The sequence below is a fragment of the Lampris incognitus genome, chromosome 8 (genome assembly GCF_029633865.1).
Source record: "Lampris incognitus isolate fLamInc1 chromosome 8, fLamInc1.hap2, whole genome shotgun sequence".
Lineage (NCBI taxonomy): Eukaryota > Metazoa > Chordata > Actinopteri > Lampriformes > Lampridae > Lampris > Lampris incognitus.
In genome coordinates, this window is record NC_079218.1 from 33,944,020 (window position 1) to 33,961,635 (window position 17,616).

General features: G+C 39.0%; 1 protein-coding gene across 1 annotated transcript in view; it reads left to right on the forward strand.

The window, feature by feature from the left end:
- LOC130116877 (glucocorticoid receptor-like) overlaps positions 1–17,616 on the forward strand; it is a 159,427-nt gene that overhangs the window by 78,647 nt on the left and 63,164 nt on the right. The window contains exon 2 of the mRNA XM_056284965.1: positions 11,887–12,056. Coding sequence (XP_056140940.1) covers positions 11,887–12,056 — 170 coding nt within the window. The remainder of the gene's footprint in view (positions 1–11,886; positions 12,057–17,616) is intronic.

Sequence of the window (17,616 nt, forward strand, 5' to 3'; positions counted from 1 at the left end):
TTATGGAAATGATACTGACCCTTGAAGCTGGGACTTGGAATTCTGTGACTTGACCCGAAGGCTCCAGTTCATTAAGTAAACACTGTAAGGCCCGACTCTGATGAAATGTTTGCTCCTTTGATTCTCTCCTGCAGTGACCTAACATAATAAAAATAGATTTTATTTGTGTTCGGCCTTTCCAGAGCTTGAGAATAATTTGTAGAGTAAAAGAGTTATTGTTATTTTATTGCTATTGTTGCTGCAGTGTTGAGGAGCTCAAACTCAAGAATTTTACTCTCTTATACTTTTATAATGAGACATAACAAATAAAGAATCTTGAATCTTGAGTTGTGGAAAAAAATTAAAAAGACAAAAGATTGTAGGACAATAGGGAGGCATAAAGTGAAAGCAATGAAACAATAAAAAAACATTAACAGTAAGCAATTAAATGGCAAGTTAAGACCTCAGAGATGACAGAAACTTGGGTATAGAAGAAGATAAATTAATAAGAATCAATCCATTTGTCTACATGTTTCGCTGTATGTTTCACGTTTTTCCTAAAAAGTTTACATCCTGATCAGGATCTTGTAAATAATGCCTGAAGTGACGCATGTTAATTGGCCAGATACAAATGAGGAGAAAAAGGGGGAGAGAGAGAAAAAAAGATAGTTTGTAGACCAGACAGACTCATCAGGGATTCCTCCTGGTGAAAGCTCTTGTAATGTGTGACCCCCTGTCGTTGCAATGAAATGGCAAATGGTCAAATAGTGTGAAAACCACAATGGCTTCAACATTCCCGATTACAAGACAGCAATTTTCACAGTGTGAACAGTATAGCAATCTGATGACCTTGAAAGTCATGCAGTGTGAACTAGGTATCAGTCTCATGACTGTCACAGTTTGAGGTAACAGTCACTTCTAGAAATAGTTGTTTTAGAGAATTACACATTTAGAGTAAGGCTATTTACTGTCTAATGATATTGCAGCGAAACGGTTGAATATTTTGAACCAATTTACACTTCTGTCCTGCGTGCAGCATTTATGGTGAAATAAAGCCATCCATTCCAACAGAATTGTGAAAAGAAAGGAAAAAAAAAGAAAAATACAAAGCTCCTCTACTTCCCTTAGAGGAGCTTGTTTTTCACAAATATGGAAACCTAATTAGAGAAGTATGTTATGTAATATGCTGAAGACAACAATTTTTGAGACACTTTGAGAAACGTCTCTTTAAAATTTTCTGGTTTTCTGTAATTTGGTGTCAATTTTCAGATTGAGCGTTTCACAGGTTACTGGGTAGTTTCTCACTAAAGCCACATGTCCTGTTGCAGTGTCTTGGGCAAAGCACCAACCCCCTACTTGAACACTCCTTAGTTATGTTTCTGTCAAACTGTTTTTAATAGAATTTGAAGTTTTGAAGAAGAGTTTCAATTGTTCTAACTCCCTCCATATCTTCTGCTTATCTTAAAAGCCTTGTTTTATGTTTTTTGCCTAGGTCTGTGTTTTATTACTTTTAACTTATTTTATTTGTATTGTTGTTGAATTTTATTGTTTCCCTTGTTTTTAATGTAAAGCACATTGAACTGCATTTTATGTATGAAAGGTGCTATACAAATAAAGTTTATTATTATTATCCTTATTATTATTATTATTATTAGTATTATTATTATCAACCGTCATGCATTACTTTTGCACTGAGGCTTTTAAAGAGAAAAAAGAAAAACAAGCTTGCACTCATACTGTGTGTATGTTAACCCGTAATGTACTCATGTAGGTTACACATGTTGTGTGCATGATAACATATGTTTTATGTATGATAACATAATATATTCATGGCAACACATACCATTACCATAAATCCACATGTAACGTCCATGTAAAGCCGTTCACATGCTGAAGAATACTTTTATTCAAAGGGGCCACAGTCCATGGTCCCTGTTGTATAGCACTGCTGGAGCGGTTTCGTTGTTCAGTGCCTTGCCTGAGCACACTTTGGCACTGGGAAATGGATGCCATAGTTGCCTCTGTAGTTGTAGATCCCATCATCTAGCAGACCCAATGATGGCATAGACCCTTCTGTTGATGCCAGGATTTGAACGCAGTCTCTGGCTTGTGAAGAAGAATTAATCTTTGAAAGATCTTTCTATGAGTTCCCACTATACGTTTGGCCTATCCCATTATCCACACTTGATCTGCACTCAAACACTTCCAAAGTTGGCACGTGTAATCATGCAGTCAGTGTAAGTGGGCAAGTGTGTCCCAATTCACTAATAACTCAAAGCACAGTGCACTTTATCTGCTCTTAAGCGAAGGCTGCTGTGGAGCGGTAGTTGGCTAAATGTATGTGATCCATAATGTACCACATTGATAATGTTGTGACGCTAATTGCCAAAGGGCTCAAGTGTGGGTCAAGTCTAGATATTGGAACAGGCCCTTAGCGGTCTTTCATCCCCTTGTAACCCATTGTTTTGATTTTTTCCTTATTGGCTGCAAGGTGTTTGTTTGCTTACCTGGAATTGAATTTGATCTTGGTGTTCACTTCTTCCCCTCACCCTCATCTCCCAGTGTGATTTCATAAAATAAGCTGTCTGCACCATTCTCTTTCTGCTGGCCCTTCACTTTAATAATACTTCTTGAGGCACTGAAGTAAAGGTAGGGCATCAGAGAGCTTCAAATGTTTTTGATTTGATAAATGAGTAACAAAACTGTAACGGGCAGGAAATTCATTGATTTTATTCAGAATTGTTCGATTCAGAAATGATTACATGAACATAACGATTACATGAACATAAGAAAATTATTTGAAAGGTAAGTGAATTTTTAGCTTCTCTCAATTGTTACTGCTCAGCAACGTCGGGCGATATTTGCTAGTTAGCTTATACTTCAGGAAAGCTGAAATATATTCCTCAGGCATGGTGTATTGCCATTGGTGCCATCATCTGTGATTCTTCTGCCTTGTCTGTCTGCATAGAGAAAAACTGCACACACTGGCCCACTGATAGCAGTGTGTGCAGAGATATAGTAGAGCATCAAAGATTATTGAACTCCAGCTTGCATTCAGTGCCTTTTTCACAGATTGTTTATTCATGTGTTTTGCTGAAGTGCATTCTCAAAGTATTTGTAAAAGTCTATGTGAAGGCGTGTTTGCTGGATTGCGTTTTTGCAGCTGTGTGCTCTTGATATGAGCCAGCCATTCTGTTATTGTGTGTCAGCAACCGCTGTGAGCTTTGTCTATCCAAGTGTATCAATAAGTATTGTGTATCATGCATTATTTTGTCCCAAAAAAGTTCCATTGTTTTTTTTCTTTCTTTCTTTGTTTAATCATTTTTTGACCTTTTTTCTTGTGGTCTAGTTTGAGGGTGCCTGTAGAGGCTTGGTTTTGCTATGCGTGGCTAGAGGCCATGCTGCTTTGCTAAGCAGTGGGAGGGGCAACAGAGTGAGAGAGGGGAGGAAAGAAAGTTAAAGAGCTAATGCCAACAATCATTGTGTTAATCTTCTATTTTGTTATGTCAATGAAAACTAAAGCATGGAACTAACCACTTTCAGAATACAGGCCTAGATACTTCTTTGGGTTCATGTGGCCATGTAGATTGCCCTGTTGTTTGCTGAGCTGCCCTGACTGCTTGTGTAGCTTCCATCACAATATAAGCTGTGCTGTTGGTGACCCAGCAGCCCTAGTAAAGTTTCCATAGGCCAGGCAATGACCCGTAATTCACATTGCCATTGCTGCCCTTTTACCCAAATGAACATTGCATTAGATAGAAAATATCAAAAACGAAAGATGCGAGAACATACCTGGACAGCATACCCATCATAACTGACAAAGGTAAAAAAAAATACTACTCCCCTCCTGATATTACAGACTCTAGCACTGGTACATATTTTACCTACTTTGCCAATAGTGCGATGATGCAGCTGTTGCAGTGCAGCACAGTGTCTTAGCTGCTGTTAGCACCGTTGACCCATGATCAGAGTTTGCTGGGTTCGATCATGGCCCCTCTGTGTGGAGGCTGCAGTTTGATTTGACTTTACGTTATTCACACAAATAAAACATTTCAAATGCAGTGAATACAGTTCTTATAAAGGGGATGTGCAGGTGAGGTAAGAAACTCACCTGCAGCTTATGTTAAAACCTCACCACAAAAACAAACAAACAAAAGAAACAGCAAAAAAAAAACACAATGGAGGGAATGCAAGGGTTTAAATAAACCAACCAAAAATACAAAAGAAAACCGAATAAAAAGGCACACTAGTACAATGGGTGCTTATTAATGCGTCTTTTAATTTTCTTTTAAAAACATGTAGCGAGGGCAAGATGTCTACCAGTTGTAAGTTTACGTCCCATAGTTGTACACCTCTATATTTAATTGAATACTGCCCCTGTGGGTATGATAAAAGGGGAGATCTAGATAGTTTGATTGTCTCGTTGGGTAAGTATGAATGTAGCAATTTCTACAGATATATAGTTGGAAACACTGTGGTAAATAGCTGTCCTGAAATTTTCCCTTCTAAATAAAAATGCATGTTTGTAGGATGTTTATATAAAAAATTGTCAATAGTTCAAGTTTATAAAATAGAGATGCAGATGGTTCCCTAGACTTTCAATATGTAGCTAGCCTAACAAACTTTTTTTTTTTTTTTATTATATGGCAATTACGGAGATACATGGGATAAGTACTGGCCCATTCAACATTGCAGTAAGTAAGGTGTATAAGGTATATAGATGTATATTAAGCTGTAGTATAAGGTTAGAAGGCAAGGCTTATTGACAAGTGGACACATTTTCCTAATAATACCTACAGACTTCATCGCTTTTTGCACAAAATCAATTTGCTCTTTCCAATAAAAATTTTCATTGATTATTACCTCCAGAAATCAAGTGGCTGATACCTTATCAATTTCTTTGCCCTCATTAAAGACCTTAGCTCAGTGGTGGCAGGTGCTAAACATTTTTTTTGGGGGGGGGGCACAATTTACCTTGTTGCAGCACACCTGACAGCTGCTTTAGTGTCCACACAGTCACAGAGTTATTAAGAAGGACGATGTAGCCTATAGATTTTATCAGGGTTCGTAGACGGTGGATGATTGACAGTCGAGACGAGGCGTTGTGGTGGGTGTGAAGGTGATTGACAGCCGTGAGAATTGTCCAATCACGTTAGATCAAAAACATTAAAACAATACCAATTTGCTGCCAATAAAAGTGGGAGTGTCTGGGGCGCACAGAACGGCGCCCCATGGAAAATCTGAAAATAAAAACCCCAACAATTAGACAGCAGCCTCAGGTCACCTGCTCGCCAAAAGTTTGAGGGCTTACATAAGGTATTGTTTGGCTAGCGCTCTTCACCCAGGAAGTATATGTATTCAGATCAAATACCATTTGGAACCAATATTTAATGGCTGCTAACAGGCTCTCACAGACCGAAAAACACTTTTATTTTATAATTATTCCAGTATACAACTAAATTATATTGAACATGTTTAAGTAGATTTTCATCTCTTGATATTTGAAGGGGGTAGTGCCCCAGCGCCCTGTACTGGCCAGCTGCCACTGCCTTAGCTTCCTCTTTATAATACTTTGTCCTTCCTGAAAATATGAAATTAGATTTTTTTTTATATTTAGTGATAATTTCTTCAATTGAAATCATTTAGAATAGGTGAGTCATTTGCATCACTGATAAGGGTTTTGAAATGTTTGTGGGGAAAGAACAAGATTCGTGTCATCTGCAAATATCCATCTATCCACCCATCCATTATATGAACCGCTTATCCTGCTCTCAGGGTCGCGGGGATGCTGGAGCCTATCCTAGCAGTCAGTGGCCAGCAGGCGGGGAGACACCCTGGACAGGCTGCCAGGCCATCACAGGGCTGACACAAACACACACACACACACACACACACACACACACACACACACACACACACACACATACCCGGGGACAATTTAGGATGGCTGATTCACCTGACCTACATGTCTTTGGACTGTGGGAGGAAATATCATCTGCAAATAGAATAGGGAATATAGTATGTGATACTACAGCAAGATCATTAATATGAATAAGAAATAATAATGGACCAAGAATGGATCCTTGAGGTACTCCACATGATAATGAGACTCCATTGCACTCACAACTTTTAGCAAAGACATATAGAACTGACTGAAAAAATCTCCACTGCATTAGACAATAATGAGCACGCCATAGGATTTTTTTCTGGACCTTTCTAAAGCTTTCAACACTGTGAATCATGATATTTTACTATTAAAGTTATATAGCTATGGGTTCCAAGGAAAGGTGTTCAGTTGGCTAAATATGTTATTGATAGACAGCAATAAGCACCATGTACATGGAATGATTTTTGCAGAAGCCATGTTGGTGGTCATATAATTTTTCATTTGAATTTAGATGTTTGAGGATTTTTTTATATACCAGCTTTTTGACAATCTTTGAAAAATATGGTAGGATTGAAATTGGACAGTAGTTTGTAGAAAAGCTTGTGTCATCTGATTTAAAAATAGAGGTGACCTTTGGAACCTAACCTTTAAGTTTCTGGGAACAACACCCATTTCTAGGGAAGTGGCAAAAATATAAGTTAGTTTGTCTTAGAGGAATTTACCTCTTACACAACAATAACACTAATTTCATCATGTCCTGCTGCTGATAATTTGAGATTATTTATGATGTTTAATACCCTATTGGTGTGAGGATCAAAAGAACTTAATTGCAGCCATACCAACATGTACCCTGGCTCTGCCAAATAACTGAAGCTAAGCAGGTATGGGCTTGGCTAGTACTTGGATGGAAGACCTCCCGGGAAAACTGAATTGCTATTGGAAGTGGTTTTGGTGGGCCAGTAGGGGGCATTCTTCCCTCTGGTCCTAAAAAAATCAAAATCCCAATGCCCCAGTGCAGTGATGGGGACACTGTGCTGTAGGAGATGCCTTCCTTCAGATGAGACCTTAAACCAAGGTTCTGACTCACTGTGGTAATTAAAGATACCATGGCACTTATCGCAAATAGTAGAGGGTTCCCCCAGTGTCCTGGCAAAATTCCCAACTTGGCTCTCTCCAACTGGCCACCTAATCAAATCCCCATTTAATTGGATCAATGATTCCCTCCCTCTCCACCTCAAGCTAATGTGTGGTGAGCGTTCTGGTACAAAATAGCTGCCGAGCAGCACCCAGATGGGTGCTACACATTGGTGCTGGTTGAGGTGAGTTTCCCCCTTTCAATGTGAAGCACTTTGGGTGTCTAGATAAAGTGCTATATAAATGTAATCCATTATTATTGTTATTATTATTATTATTTACTGTCTACATAATCAAGGGAACTTCCACTTGGGCTTGCTATTTTTTCTCCAAGAAAAACACCCACATTTACAAAGAATTTATTAAACTTATATGTAATCTCATAAGGATCAGGATAGGATTTTCCCTGTCAGATAAGTGTGACAGTAGCTCTACCGATGCCTTCTTCCTTTGTAGTAACTGATTTATAGGTGTCCATGTTTCTTTGATGACTCCTTAAATTGTAATTCATTTTGTTCAAGTATGCTGGACTTAATAGATGCCTTTTATAAAGTATATTTTTCACCTTTGAGGACTTTTGTAACCCAGGGGTGAGCCAGCCTTTACTAGTCTTTTTTTTTAATCTTTTGGTTGTGATTAATGGGAAACATTCATTGAAAACATAATTAAAATATTTGTGAAAAGTAGGGTTGGGCGATATGTCAAAATGTTCCTACACGCCAGCATCAGCCCAACAATCCGTGATTGCCGATGTATTTGACCCCCCCACCACCTGCATGCGCGCACCGGCCATTTCGGCAAATGCAATCAATAAAATGAACAAGGTGATGATAATGTTTTGAGTGGCTACGGGTATTAAGTTTCTCCATGTTAATGACAGTTTCCTGCAGGTCCTCTGGTTTCTTCCATAAGTTCAAGACATGCACGTTAGGTGAATTTTAGACTCTAAATCTGTGTGAATGAGTGTTTGGATGAAGTCTGAATTTGGACATTTTGGGTGAAAGGGAGTAACATTCTTTTAATTTAATAAAATTATTAGAATGATTTTCAGCATCAAGATACAGCCGTCCTTTTCTGAAAAAGCTTTCTCAGCATTAGTGAACATTCTCCACTGTCTCCTACAGCCAGAGACAAGAAAGAAGGCGCTCCATAGAGAATGAATTGTAAATTAAATTTAAAGTGTCATTTAACATTTGTTCTCAATGAGTCAGTCAAACTTTATTTATCTGGCATAGGCCTGTTTGGTAAGTAAAAATCCACTGTAAGAAAAAAAAATGTATTCTTTTTCTTCTGGCATGGCTCAGGAGGTGAAGCGGGTCATCTGTTAACTGGAAGGTTGCTGGTTAGATCCCTGGCTTCTGCAGAGAGCATATCGAAGTGTCCTTGAACAAGACACTGAACCTTTAACTGCTCCTGATGAACAGGTTGCCACTTTGCACGGCAGCCTCCACCATCAGTTTTGTATGAATGGGTGAATGTGAGACATCATTGAAGTGCTTTGAGTGGTCAGTAGACTAGAAAAGCGCTATATAAATGCAGTCCATTTACCCTTTTACCATTTTTTTCTTGTTCTTCTTGCTCATCCTCCTCCTACTCCTCCTTTGGCTGTTCCCGTTAGGGGTCACCACAGTGGATCAAGAAAAAAATGAATTATTAATTCAAGAAAAAAATGCATTATTAATTTACATAAATTAATAACTAAATTTAGACATACATATAAAATATACAAAACATGTAAAGCCCATACGTAGCATAAATCAACCTAAGATGAGGTGAGGGTCAGTTGTGTGAATAACAGATAGACTGTACTCGCTTTATTTTGTCATTTGAAGCACTTTGTAACCATGTTTAGATGAATGCTATATAATTACAAATGTCATGTTGCTTATGTGAGTGTAATGATGGGTATTGGTGTGGCTAGATACATAATGGTATCTGTTTCTATATCTTTAACCTGAAATTTATCATAGCTTTGGTAGTTTTAATATAGCATATTAAATAGCTTTAATATGCTTTAATAGCATTACTATTCACATAGCCTTGGTTTATGGAAGTAAACTTTAATTTGGTAGATTTTAATACTTATGGAGGTTGGATGAAAGACAATTAATAAAGCAAATTCACCTTGCGCTTCATGAGCAATTGTAACTTTCCACGCAATGTATATCTTAGCATCATCCTTGTGAAGATAACTTGGATCATAATGCAAAGGTATTTCTCAACTTCTTAACTCTGTCCACTGTTGTTCATGTTTACATGAAGAAGTGTGTTGTATTAAAACAAGTTTACACACCATGGTGCGTGACCGCTGATACCATCACACCACCTGGTGGTGTCTTATTTTCACCAGAGCGCATTTATTTTCGATTTGCAATTTTGTTTTAATCAAAGCGTTTGGTCACATTAATAACGGCATAAAGTCATTGTCATAATAGCATTTAACGCCAATAGCTTATTTCATGTTCAGATAATGGCTGAAAAATGATATATTGGCTCAATAAGCATGATTAAGCATATTGCTGTTTAACAAATTTATTAGTCTTCATTTTGAATCTTCATTTTGAGTCTGTTCCACATCCCATGCTGCTTTTAGCAATACTTACCAATTTACATATGCAGGCGGGGGACCTGAAACATAATACTAATGGAGGAGTGAAAATGGCAGGCGTAGTATGTGTGTGAAATGCACTACTAGCACCCCTGGTCTGGATTGCAGCATTCAGTCCAATGGAAATGACACTTGGTCTCTCTTGGTTTGAAAGCATGCCCGGTTTAGTTTAGAGCAGTGTTTCCCAACCCAGTCCTCAAGGAACCCCTATCCTGCAGATTTTCTTTGCAACCCTGAATAGGTACCTGTTTGTAGTTATTCAACCAATCAGCAATGAATTATGTAGAATGTTGCACACCTTGCATAAGTAAGTGCTGTGAGATGATTGGTTGAGTAAGTACAAGCAGGGCTACCTATGCAGGGTTACAATGAAAATCTGCAGAATATGGGTTTCTTGAGGACTGGGTTGGGAAAGGCTGGCTTAGAGGTTGTGCAGCGCTACTGGTGTAGATTCTTGGAAATAAAGATATGCATATACATGAGCCTATACTTGTACAAAAGTATATACATGAAAAAATATGCACAGGGTGAATATGAATGCAGGTTAGGATGAGGGCCATATAAACATTACTTCATGTGTGCATGTGTGCTGATGAGCAGTGCTGGGGATTTCAGAATTCTTTTGACCCTGGCAGCCAGTGTCAGTATCATCGGTGAGGTAAGTCGGGACGAAACTCATACCTAAAACTCTTTCACATCGCATTATCTGAAACCCAGCCAACATCCAATCCAGTGTCCCCTCATTTTCTCTATCTGATGTCCATAAACAAGTGTCGTCTTTCCAGAAGATCGTGAAGGATCAGCCCCAGTAAATTTACGCCAGGCTCGCCTGGACAACGGGTGGGTGGGCGGGTGATGTGTGTTATGTCCCACAATTTATTTGACTGGTGCTTAGTTTACTGCAACGGCCTTCCTCCATCCCTGTTATACAAGTGTAGCCTTGCCTGCAGACATCAGCCAAGCAGCAGCCATGCAGCGGCAGGGCAATGTAAACAACCCTAAGTACAAGAGAGTGATGCTGCGGACTCAGCTGTTGAGATTAATTAAATCCTCCACAGGACATCGTTTTAAAGATATTAGAGAGCCTGCCAGCTTCTCTCCATAAGCCCCTGGTATTGTGTTGGCAAAACATACAACGGTGGAAAGACTAGCCTCTTGTGTATGACAAAGCCATATCTAACAGATAAGTCTACATGCTTGTTTGGCCCTCGCCACTCCTTTAAAACCCAATCTGATTCAGTGGTACATAGATGTTGGGAATATGGCTGTAAGAGATCTTACATAGTTAATAAGTTTGGGGGGAGGGGTTGTTTGTGTGGGTTTTTTTGTCATGGTTAAACTTGATGTGATGGTTATGTAACTGTAGACTGTAGAGGGAAAAATGATCATTTAAAATGATTTAACTGCTCATATGTGGCATTATTGTGTAGCACAACTCAATTGGGACCATAGTCATTATTGTATGAATGAGATCAGCCGCAGGCTTCACTTTAATTTGGTTGACTGCCGTCTTTTGATTTTAAATGAAAATACACCCTTTATTGTTCACTATGTAAGTTTGTACATAGCAGGACTTTGACTTTGTGTGACGCTCATAAAAATGCAATGGGAAATATCAGAACATTTCAAAAGTAGGAATATTAAGAGTGGTTAACAGTATATAGAAAATGGTATTTAAGAATTCAAGAGTAGATGTCCGTCGTCTAGAAATATGTGCATAACTAACCATGAATGAGATAGGTGATAAAATCATCAAATATATCACAATGAAGTCATAGATCTATTTTCATCCTAGTCCTATGTCAAGATGGCAACACAGCTACAATAAATGCATTTCTGCTCAAGCAGTAGCATTGAAATAATTTGATATTAATCTAATGCACAATGCCGAATCCTATTGTGTATTGCTAATGAAGAATGATCTTGCTGTGTTGTTAGGGTGGCTACTAACTGTTTACTTAGAGACCAATATAAGCCTTGTAAGACTTAATGGTCTATGGATGGATGAAATTGGAAAGCCTGCAGGATATGTGGAATTAATAAAACTGCTCTGTGATAAAAAAGATGACCTGGGACTATTAAGAATCCTTTGACATTTGTATTTATTTTGTTTATTTCATGTGAAAACCAATTTTCATTTGTGATGATGCTGCTGTATTTAGTATGACTCTGTCTTCTTTTTTTTTTAACAAGTTGAATATTTTAACTTAAATTAAAACCAAAGTGAAGATCTTTTTCACAGCATTATAACTCAATCTCCCTCTCTCTTCAAATCCAGCTCGTCAGTCAGAGTAGCGGAGTCTAGCAGCTCGGCGGCATCTGGCCAGGCCAAGCCTGCTGGACCAGCCCATAAGATCTGTTTGGTGTGTTCAGATGAGGCCTCGGGATGCCACTATGGAGTCATTACCTGTGGTAGCTGCAAGGTCTTCTTCAAGAGGGCGGTCGAAGGTTGGTCCATCTCACAAACTTATACATACATACATACATACATACATACATACATACATACATACATACATACATACATATATATACATACATACATACATACATACATACATACATACACACACAGTAATACTTTGCACCATTTGGTATATGAGATGAAGTGGTGGGGAAAATAAGTAACAAGCTAGGAAACAAATTGTCACTTCTCTCATCACCACACTTCAATCAGGTCATCATTTTGTAATGGATCATGGCCATGTTTACACCAAGTCCTAATCAGATTTGCATATTCATGCCCATGTATTTCATATTAGGTGGCCACAACATAGTACAAGCTCTGCTAGTAGCAATGTTTAGCATCCATTAGCGCTGTACTTTTTGTCCTTAAGTTCCTTATTCATTTGAATCACATAAGGTGAGCCTTATGTGATTCAACCTGATCCCATTTGTTTAAAATCAGTGATTTTTGTGCCTCACTTTTAGGTTTGGATAGAAAACTAGGGTGCATTTTGTCAAAATCTCAGGTTTAAGAGGTACATAAGAGGTATTGTCAGGGGCTAATAAGACTAAGGCTCTGTCTTTACTTGCCCTATCGGTGGTTTGAGTCTTGCATGTTATTCCCTCTCTGGCAGCCCTCTTCTTCCTTTTTTTTTTCCTTCTACTTTTTGTATAAAAAAAAAGGTGCCCTACTTGAAAGTGAGCCAGGTGGACATTTTCAAGTGGACACTTTTACATCCACTTTGCTGTCACACTATCACTATCACAAGATGAAAAGAGGAAAAAAAAACAATCTGGGGAAAAAAAATTGTTGTACGGTTGTTAAATACAAAAGTGAAACTGAGTGAACATTTTCTAAGAAGAGGTTCCTTTGAAATCGCCTTGATGAATAGAGCAGATAAGGCAGCAGTAGGTGCAGCCCGTTTCTAAAGCATGACCAGCAGGTTTCTCTTGGATAGAGGTAGTTGTTCCTTGCACAGCTAAGAAAGGTTTGGATTGTAAGTATAATTGTACATTTTTTGGTGAGAGATGCTCATTGCATTCACTCTACTTACATTGACATTTAATTTGTAATAAAATATACTTAAGTTAGAAGTAGAACTTAATTTATAAAGCACTTTTCAGCACATAGGATTCAAAGTGCTTCACTTGAGAAAACTTGCAGAATGGAGAGATAAATCCATCCGTAAAGAACAAGTAAGAAAATCAACAGCGGTGTATATTGTACTCCATAGTATAACCAAAATTTGAGGCTTTTGAGATTTAAAACATAACCACCAGGTTCTAGGTCAAGCATGTTTAGGGTTCACCATGAATAAGGGCTTTATTTTGGGTCCCCTGCATTAGCTTCACAGATTATCAGTAGGTTTCTTAAGGCTTTAGTCCATGCACCTTTCTCATTTCTGGTCAAACAGAGTAACCCCGCCTTTTGGGGGCACCTGGCAACCCAAGGGCATTTTCTAAACTTGCTTGCTTTGTTCTCCAGCTTTAAATGCTGAAAAGGCAGTTTTAAGTAAATTTATTTTGTGCAACCTCCAACATCAACATGGTGCTATCCATCGCTGGTGCCTGAATGCGTGTGTGTTGGGCATCTGACTGAAATCAAATGGTAATAGCACAGCTGGAGAAGATAAAGACAGTCTGACAAACAAAAAATTATTCATTTTTAAGGCCCCTGTAATACATTCCATCACTGTTTTTCTCACTTTGTTATTCTCTCTCTCTCTCTTTCTCTCTCTCTCTCTCTCTCTCTGAGCCTGGTTTTTCTTCTGTTTCAGTTTTGCTTTTTCCTTATCTCTTTATCCCTGCTTTCCTCCTATCCTCTGCCAGGAAGTAGTGAAATATGCCTGAACTGAAACAGAGGGCATTAGCAGATTGCAAGTAAGCCAGCTTCATATGTGAAGAGCTCCTCTAACTGTCCTCAGCAGAGACTTACCTAGTTATCAGCGACACGGCAGTCAGCTTTACTTAAAGCCACATCCACCTGACATGTATTGACAGCCCATCAGAACCTACACTGCTTCGTGACACAGACAAAATTGATCAATTTGCCTGCTGCTGACACAAATACAGCATTATAGGTGATGCTCATGCAACCCCACGAGAGCTGTAACATGAAATTGTTTGTGTCTTTGTTGTGCAGTCCCTTAGCCAAAAACAGAATATCACAAAATCATCTGGAAATGTCAGTGATAAATCCTTCATTTGTGTCTGGTTTATCAAAATCCTTTCATCCTAATTCCAAATGGGCAAAAATGTCTCTGACCATCTTCTTCTCTCTTTCTGAAATCTGTCCAACCACCTGTAGCTCGGTCTCTTGTGTGAGGTTGCGTCCAAACGGACTCTCCTCTGAAACTAGGCTGAGGCAAAATTCCTCCATGGTTCAATCGAAGGGAAACAGATATGTCCTTTATATACCATGAATAAGCTCCCTGAGGCATACGTTACTCTATTTCTGTCATTGTATTCATGAATCCATCATCAACATTTTGAGATGTGGGCTACAATTTGAACAAGTGTTGCTGATTCAGTCTAATGTAAATACCAGAATTTTATACCAAAACAAAATTAATGAAATTAGCATCAGGTTAAAAAACCTAAATATTTTTTGTTATACTGAAAACCTTTGATTTAATCTTTCAAGATGAGAATTTGTTTTTTCCCCTAGGAAGGTAAAACTAATTGCCCAAGTGATGAATTAGGACAAAAAAAAAAAGAAGAAAAAACCACTGCATCATACAACCAGTAGGAGGGAGGAAATCTATTCTCTCTTTCTTTTGGTTTAAAATGCACGTTATGCCCCCCCCCCACCCATTTGCCTATATCATACTGAAGCATGGTGGCGCAGTGGTTAGTGCGGTCGCCTTACAGCAAGAAGGTCCTGGGTTCGAGCCCCGGGGTAGTCCAACCTTGGTAGTTCATCCCAGGTCGTCCTCTGTGTGGAGTTTGCATGTTCTCTGCGTGTCTGCGTGGGTTTCCTCTGGGGGCTCCAGTTTCCTCCTACAGTCCAAAGACATGTAAGTCAGGTGAATTGGCCGTACTAAATTGTCCCTAGGTATGAATGTTTGTGTGTGTGTGTGTGTGTGTGTGTGTGTGTGTGTGTGTGTGTGTGTGTGTGTGTGTGTGTGTTGGCGTTGGCCCTGTGATGGCCTGGCGGCCTGTCCAGGGTGTCTACCCGCCTGCTGCCGAATGACTGTTGGAATAGGCTGCAGCATCCCCGCGACCCTGAGAGCAGGATAAGTGGTTCAGATAATGGATGGATGGATACTGAGGCATCAAAGACACCAATAACCCATAATGCCAAGAGGTTCCAGCACGTTACACCTGTCAAATGTTAGCCGAGTAGAGGAGTGACACACCAGCGTTAGCCAACTAAACTCTTGTGGTGTTCTTCTACAACACTGCCACCTTAAGCGCCCCCAAACCCCTGACCCTTATTTTTCTCATGATTTCTGCTCCCTCTCTCAAAATACGAGTCAGCACAGACAAGCGTTTAGTTATTTGGTTTAAGACTCCTGCAGGCTGCAAGCAAATAATGGGCAATCAGCTTGAAGACAAATTAATTTTTCAGTTTTGTTGAAACAGTAAACCTACTGTATTCAGTCCTGTGGATCCAATAAGCCTATTGCAAGCAGCTAAGCCAAAGGCAGTTTCTTGCACCACATAAAATGTTGGCCACACAGTAATATGTTAGTCTAACTAGTTTGAAATCATTATTTAGGTGAGAAACAACTCATGGACCTGGAATGGAGCTGATGGTTTGTTGAAACAAAACAAAACAAAAAAGCTTTCAGGGCTGTAAAGTTGGTGTTCAGCAAGGCTCGAGTGGCTTGGAAATCAAAACCAAACAAAAATCATGAAGCATGTTTAGTAATGTAAAATAAATCCGTTCAGCCCTCACGAGTCCTTCTCATTTTCCCTTGCATTATGAGTTACTTGCAACCACTGTTGTCAATGTGGTGACTTTGTCACTAGATTAAGTAACTGTTCAGACTCCCTTGATGACTTATTTTCTCAAAAGTAAATTGAGGAAAAACAAAACAAACAACAACAAAAAAAATATCTGGCAATTCTTCAATTCAATTTTTTCAATTTTATTTGTATAGCCCAATATCACAAATTACAAATTTGCTTCAGTGGGCTTAACAGCAACACAACATCCTGTCCTTAGACCCTCTCAGCAGATAAGGAACAACTCCCTAAAAAAAACCTTTAACAGGGAGAAAAAATAGGAAGAAACCTCAGGGAGAGCAACAGAGGAGGGATCTCTCTCCCAAGACGGACAGCGTGCAATACACAATACAACATTGAAAGAGGATAACAGAATTATAATGGACTTATAAAATTTATGAAGAATATGATGCACAGAATGCCAAGCAGTGTCCAGATGCCATCGGAACAGTCCTGGACCAAGCCATGTGACCAGCATCATCATGTAAAAAAAAAATATATATATATACACTACCGTTCAAAAGTTTGGGATCACCCAAACAATTTTGTGTTTTCCATGAAAAGTCACACTTATTCACCACCATATGTTGTGAAATGAATAGAAAATAGAGTCAAGACATTGACAAGGTTAGAAATAATGATTTGTATTTGAAATAAGATTTTTTTTACATCAAACTTTGCTTTCGTCAAAGAATCCTCCATTTGCAGCAATTACAGCATTGCAGACCTTTGGCATTCTAGCTGTTAATTTGTTGAGGTAATCTGGAGAAATTGCACCCCACGCTTCCAGAAGCAGCTCCCACAAGTTGGATTGGTTGGATGGGCACTTCTTTGAGCAGATTGAGTTTCTGGAGCATCACATTTGTGGGGTCAATTAAACGCTCAAAATGGCCAGAAAAAGAGAACTTTCATCTGAAACTCGACAGTCTATTCTTGTTCTTAGAAATGAAGGCTATTCCATGCGAGAAATTGCTAAGAAATTGAAGATTTCCTACACCGGTGTGTACTACTCCCTTCAGAGGACAGCACAAACAGGCTCTAACCAGAGTAGAAAAAGAAGTGGGAGGCCGCGTTGCACAACTGAGCAAGAAGATAAGTACATTAGAGTCTCTAGTTTGAGAAACAGACGCCTCACAGGTCCCCAACTGGCATCTTCATTAAATAGTACCTGTTAGAGCCTGTTTGTGCTGTCCTCTGAAGGGAGTAGTACACACCGGTGTAGGAAATCTTCAATTTCTTAGCAATTTCTCGCATGGAATAGCCTTCATTTCTAAGAACAAGAATAGACTGTCGAGTTTCAGATGAAAGTTCTCTTTTTCTGGCCATTTTGAGCGTTTAATTGACCCCACAAATGTGATGCTCCAGAAACTCAATCTGCTCAAAGAAGTGCCCATCCAACCAATCCAACTTGTGGGAGCTGCTTCTGGGAGCGTGGGGTGCAATTTCTCCAGATTACCTCAACAAATTAACAGCTAGAATGCCAAAGGTCTGCAATGCTGTAATTGCTGCAAATGGAGGATTCTTTGACGAAAGCAAAGTTTGATGTAAAAAAAATCTTATTTCAAATACAAATCATTATTTCTAACCTTGTCAATGTCTTGACTCTATTTTC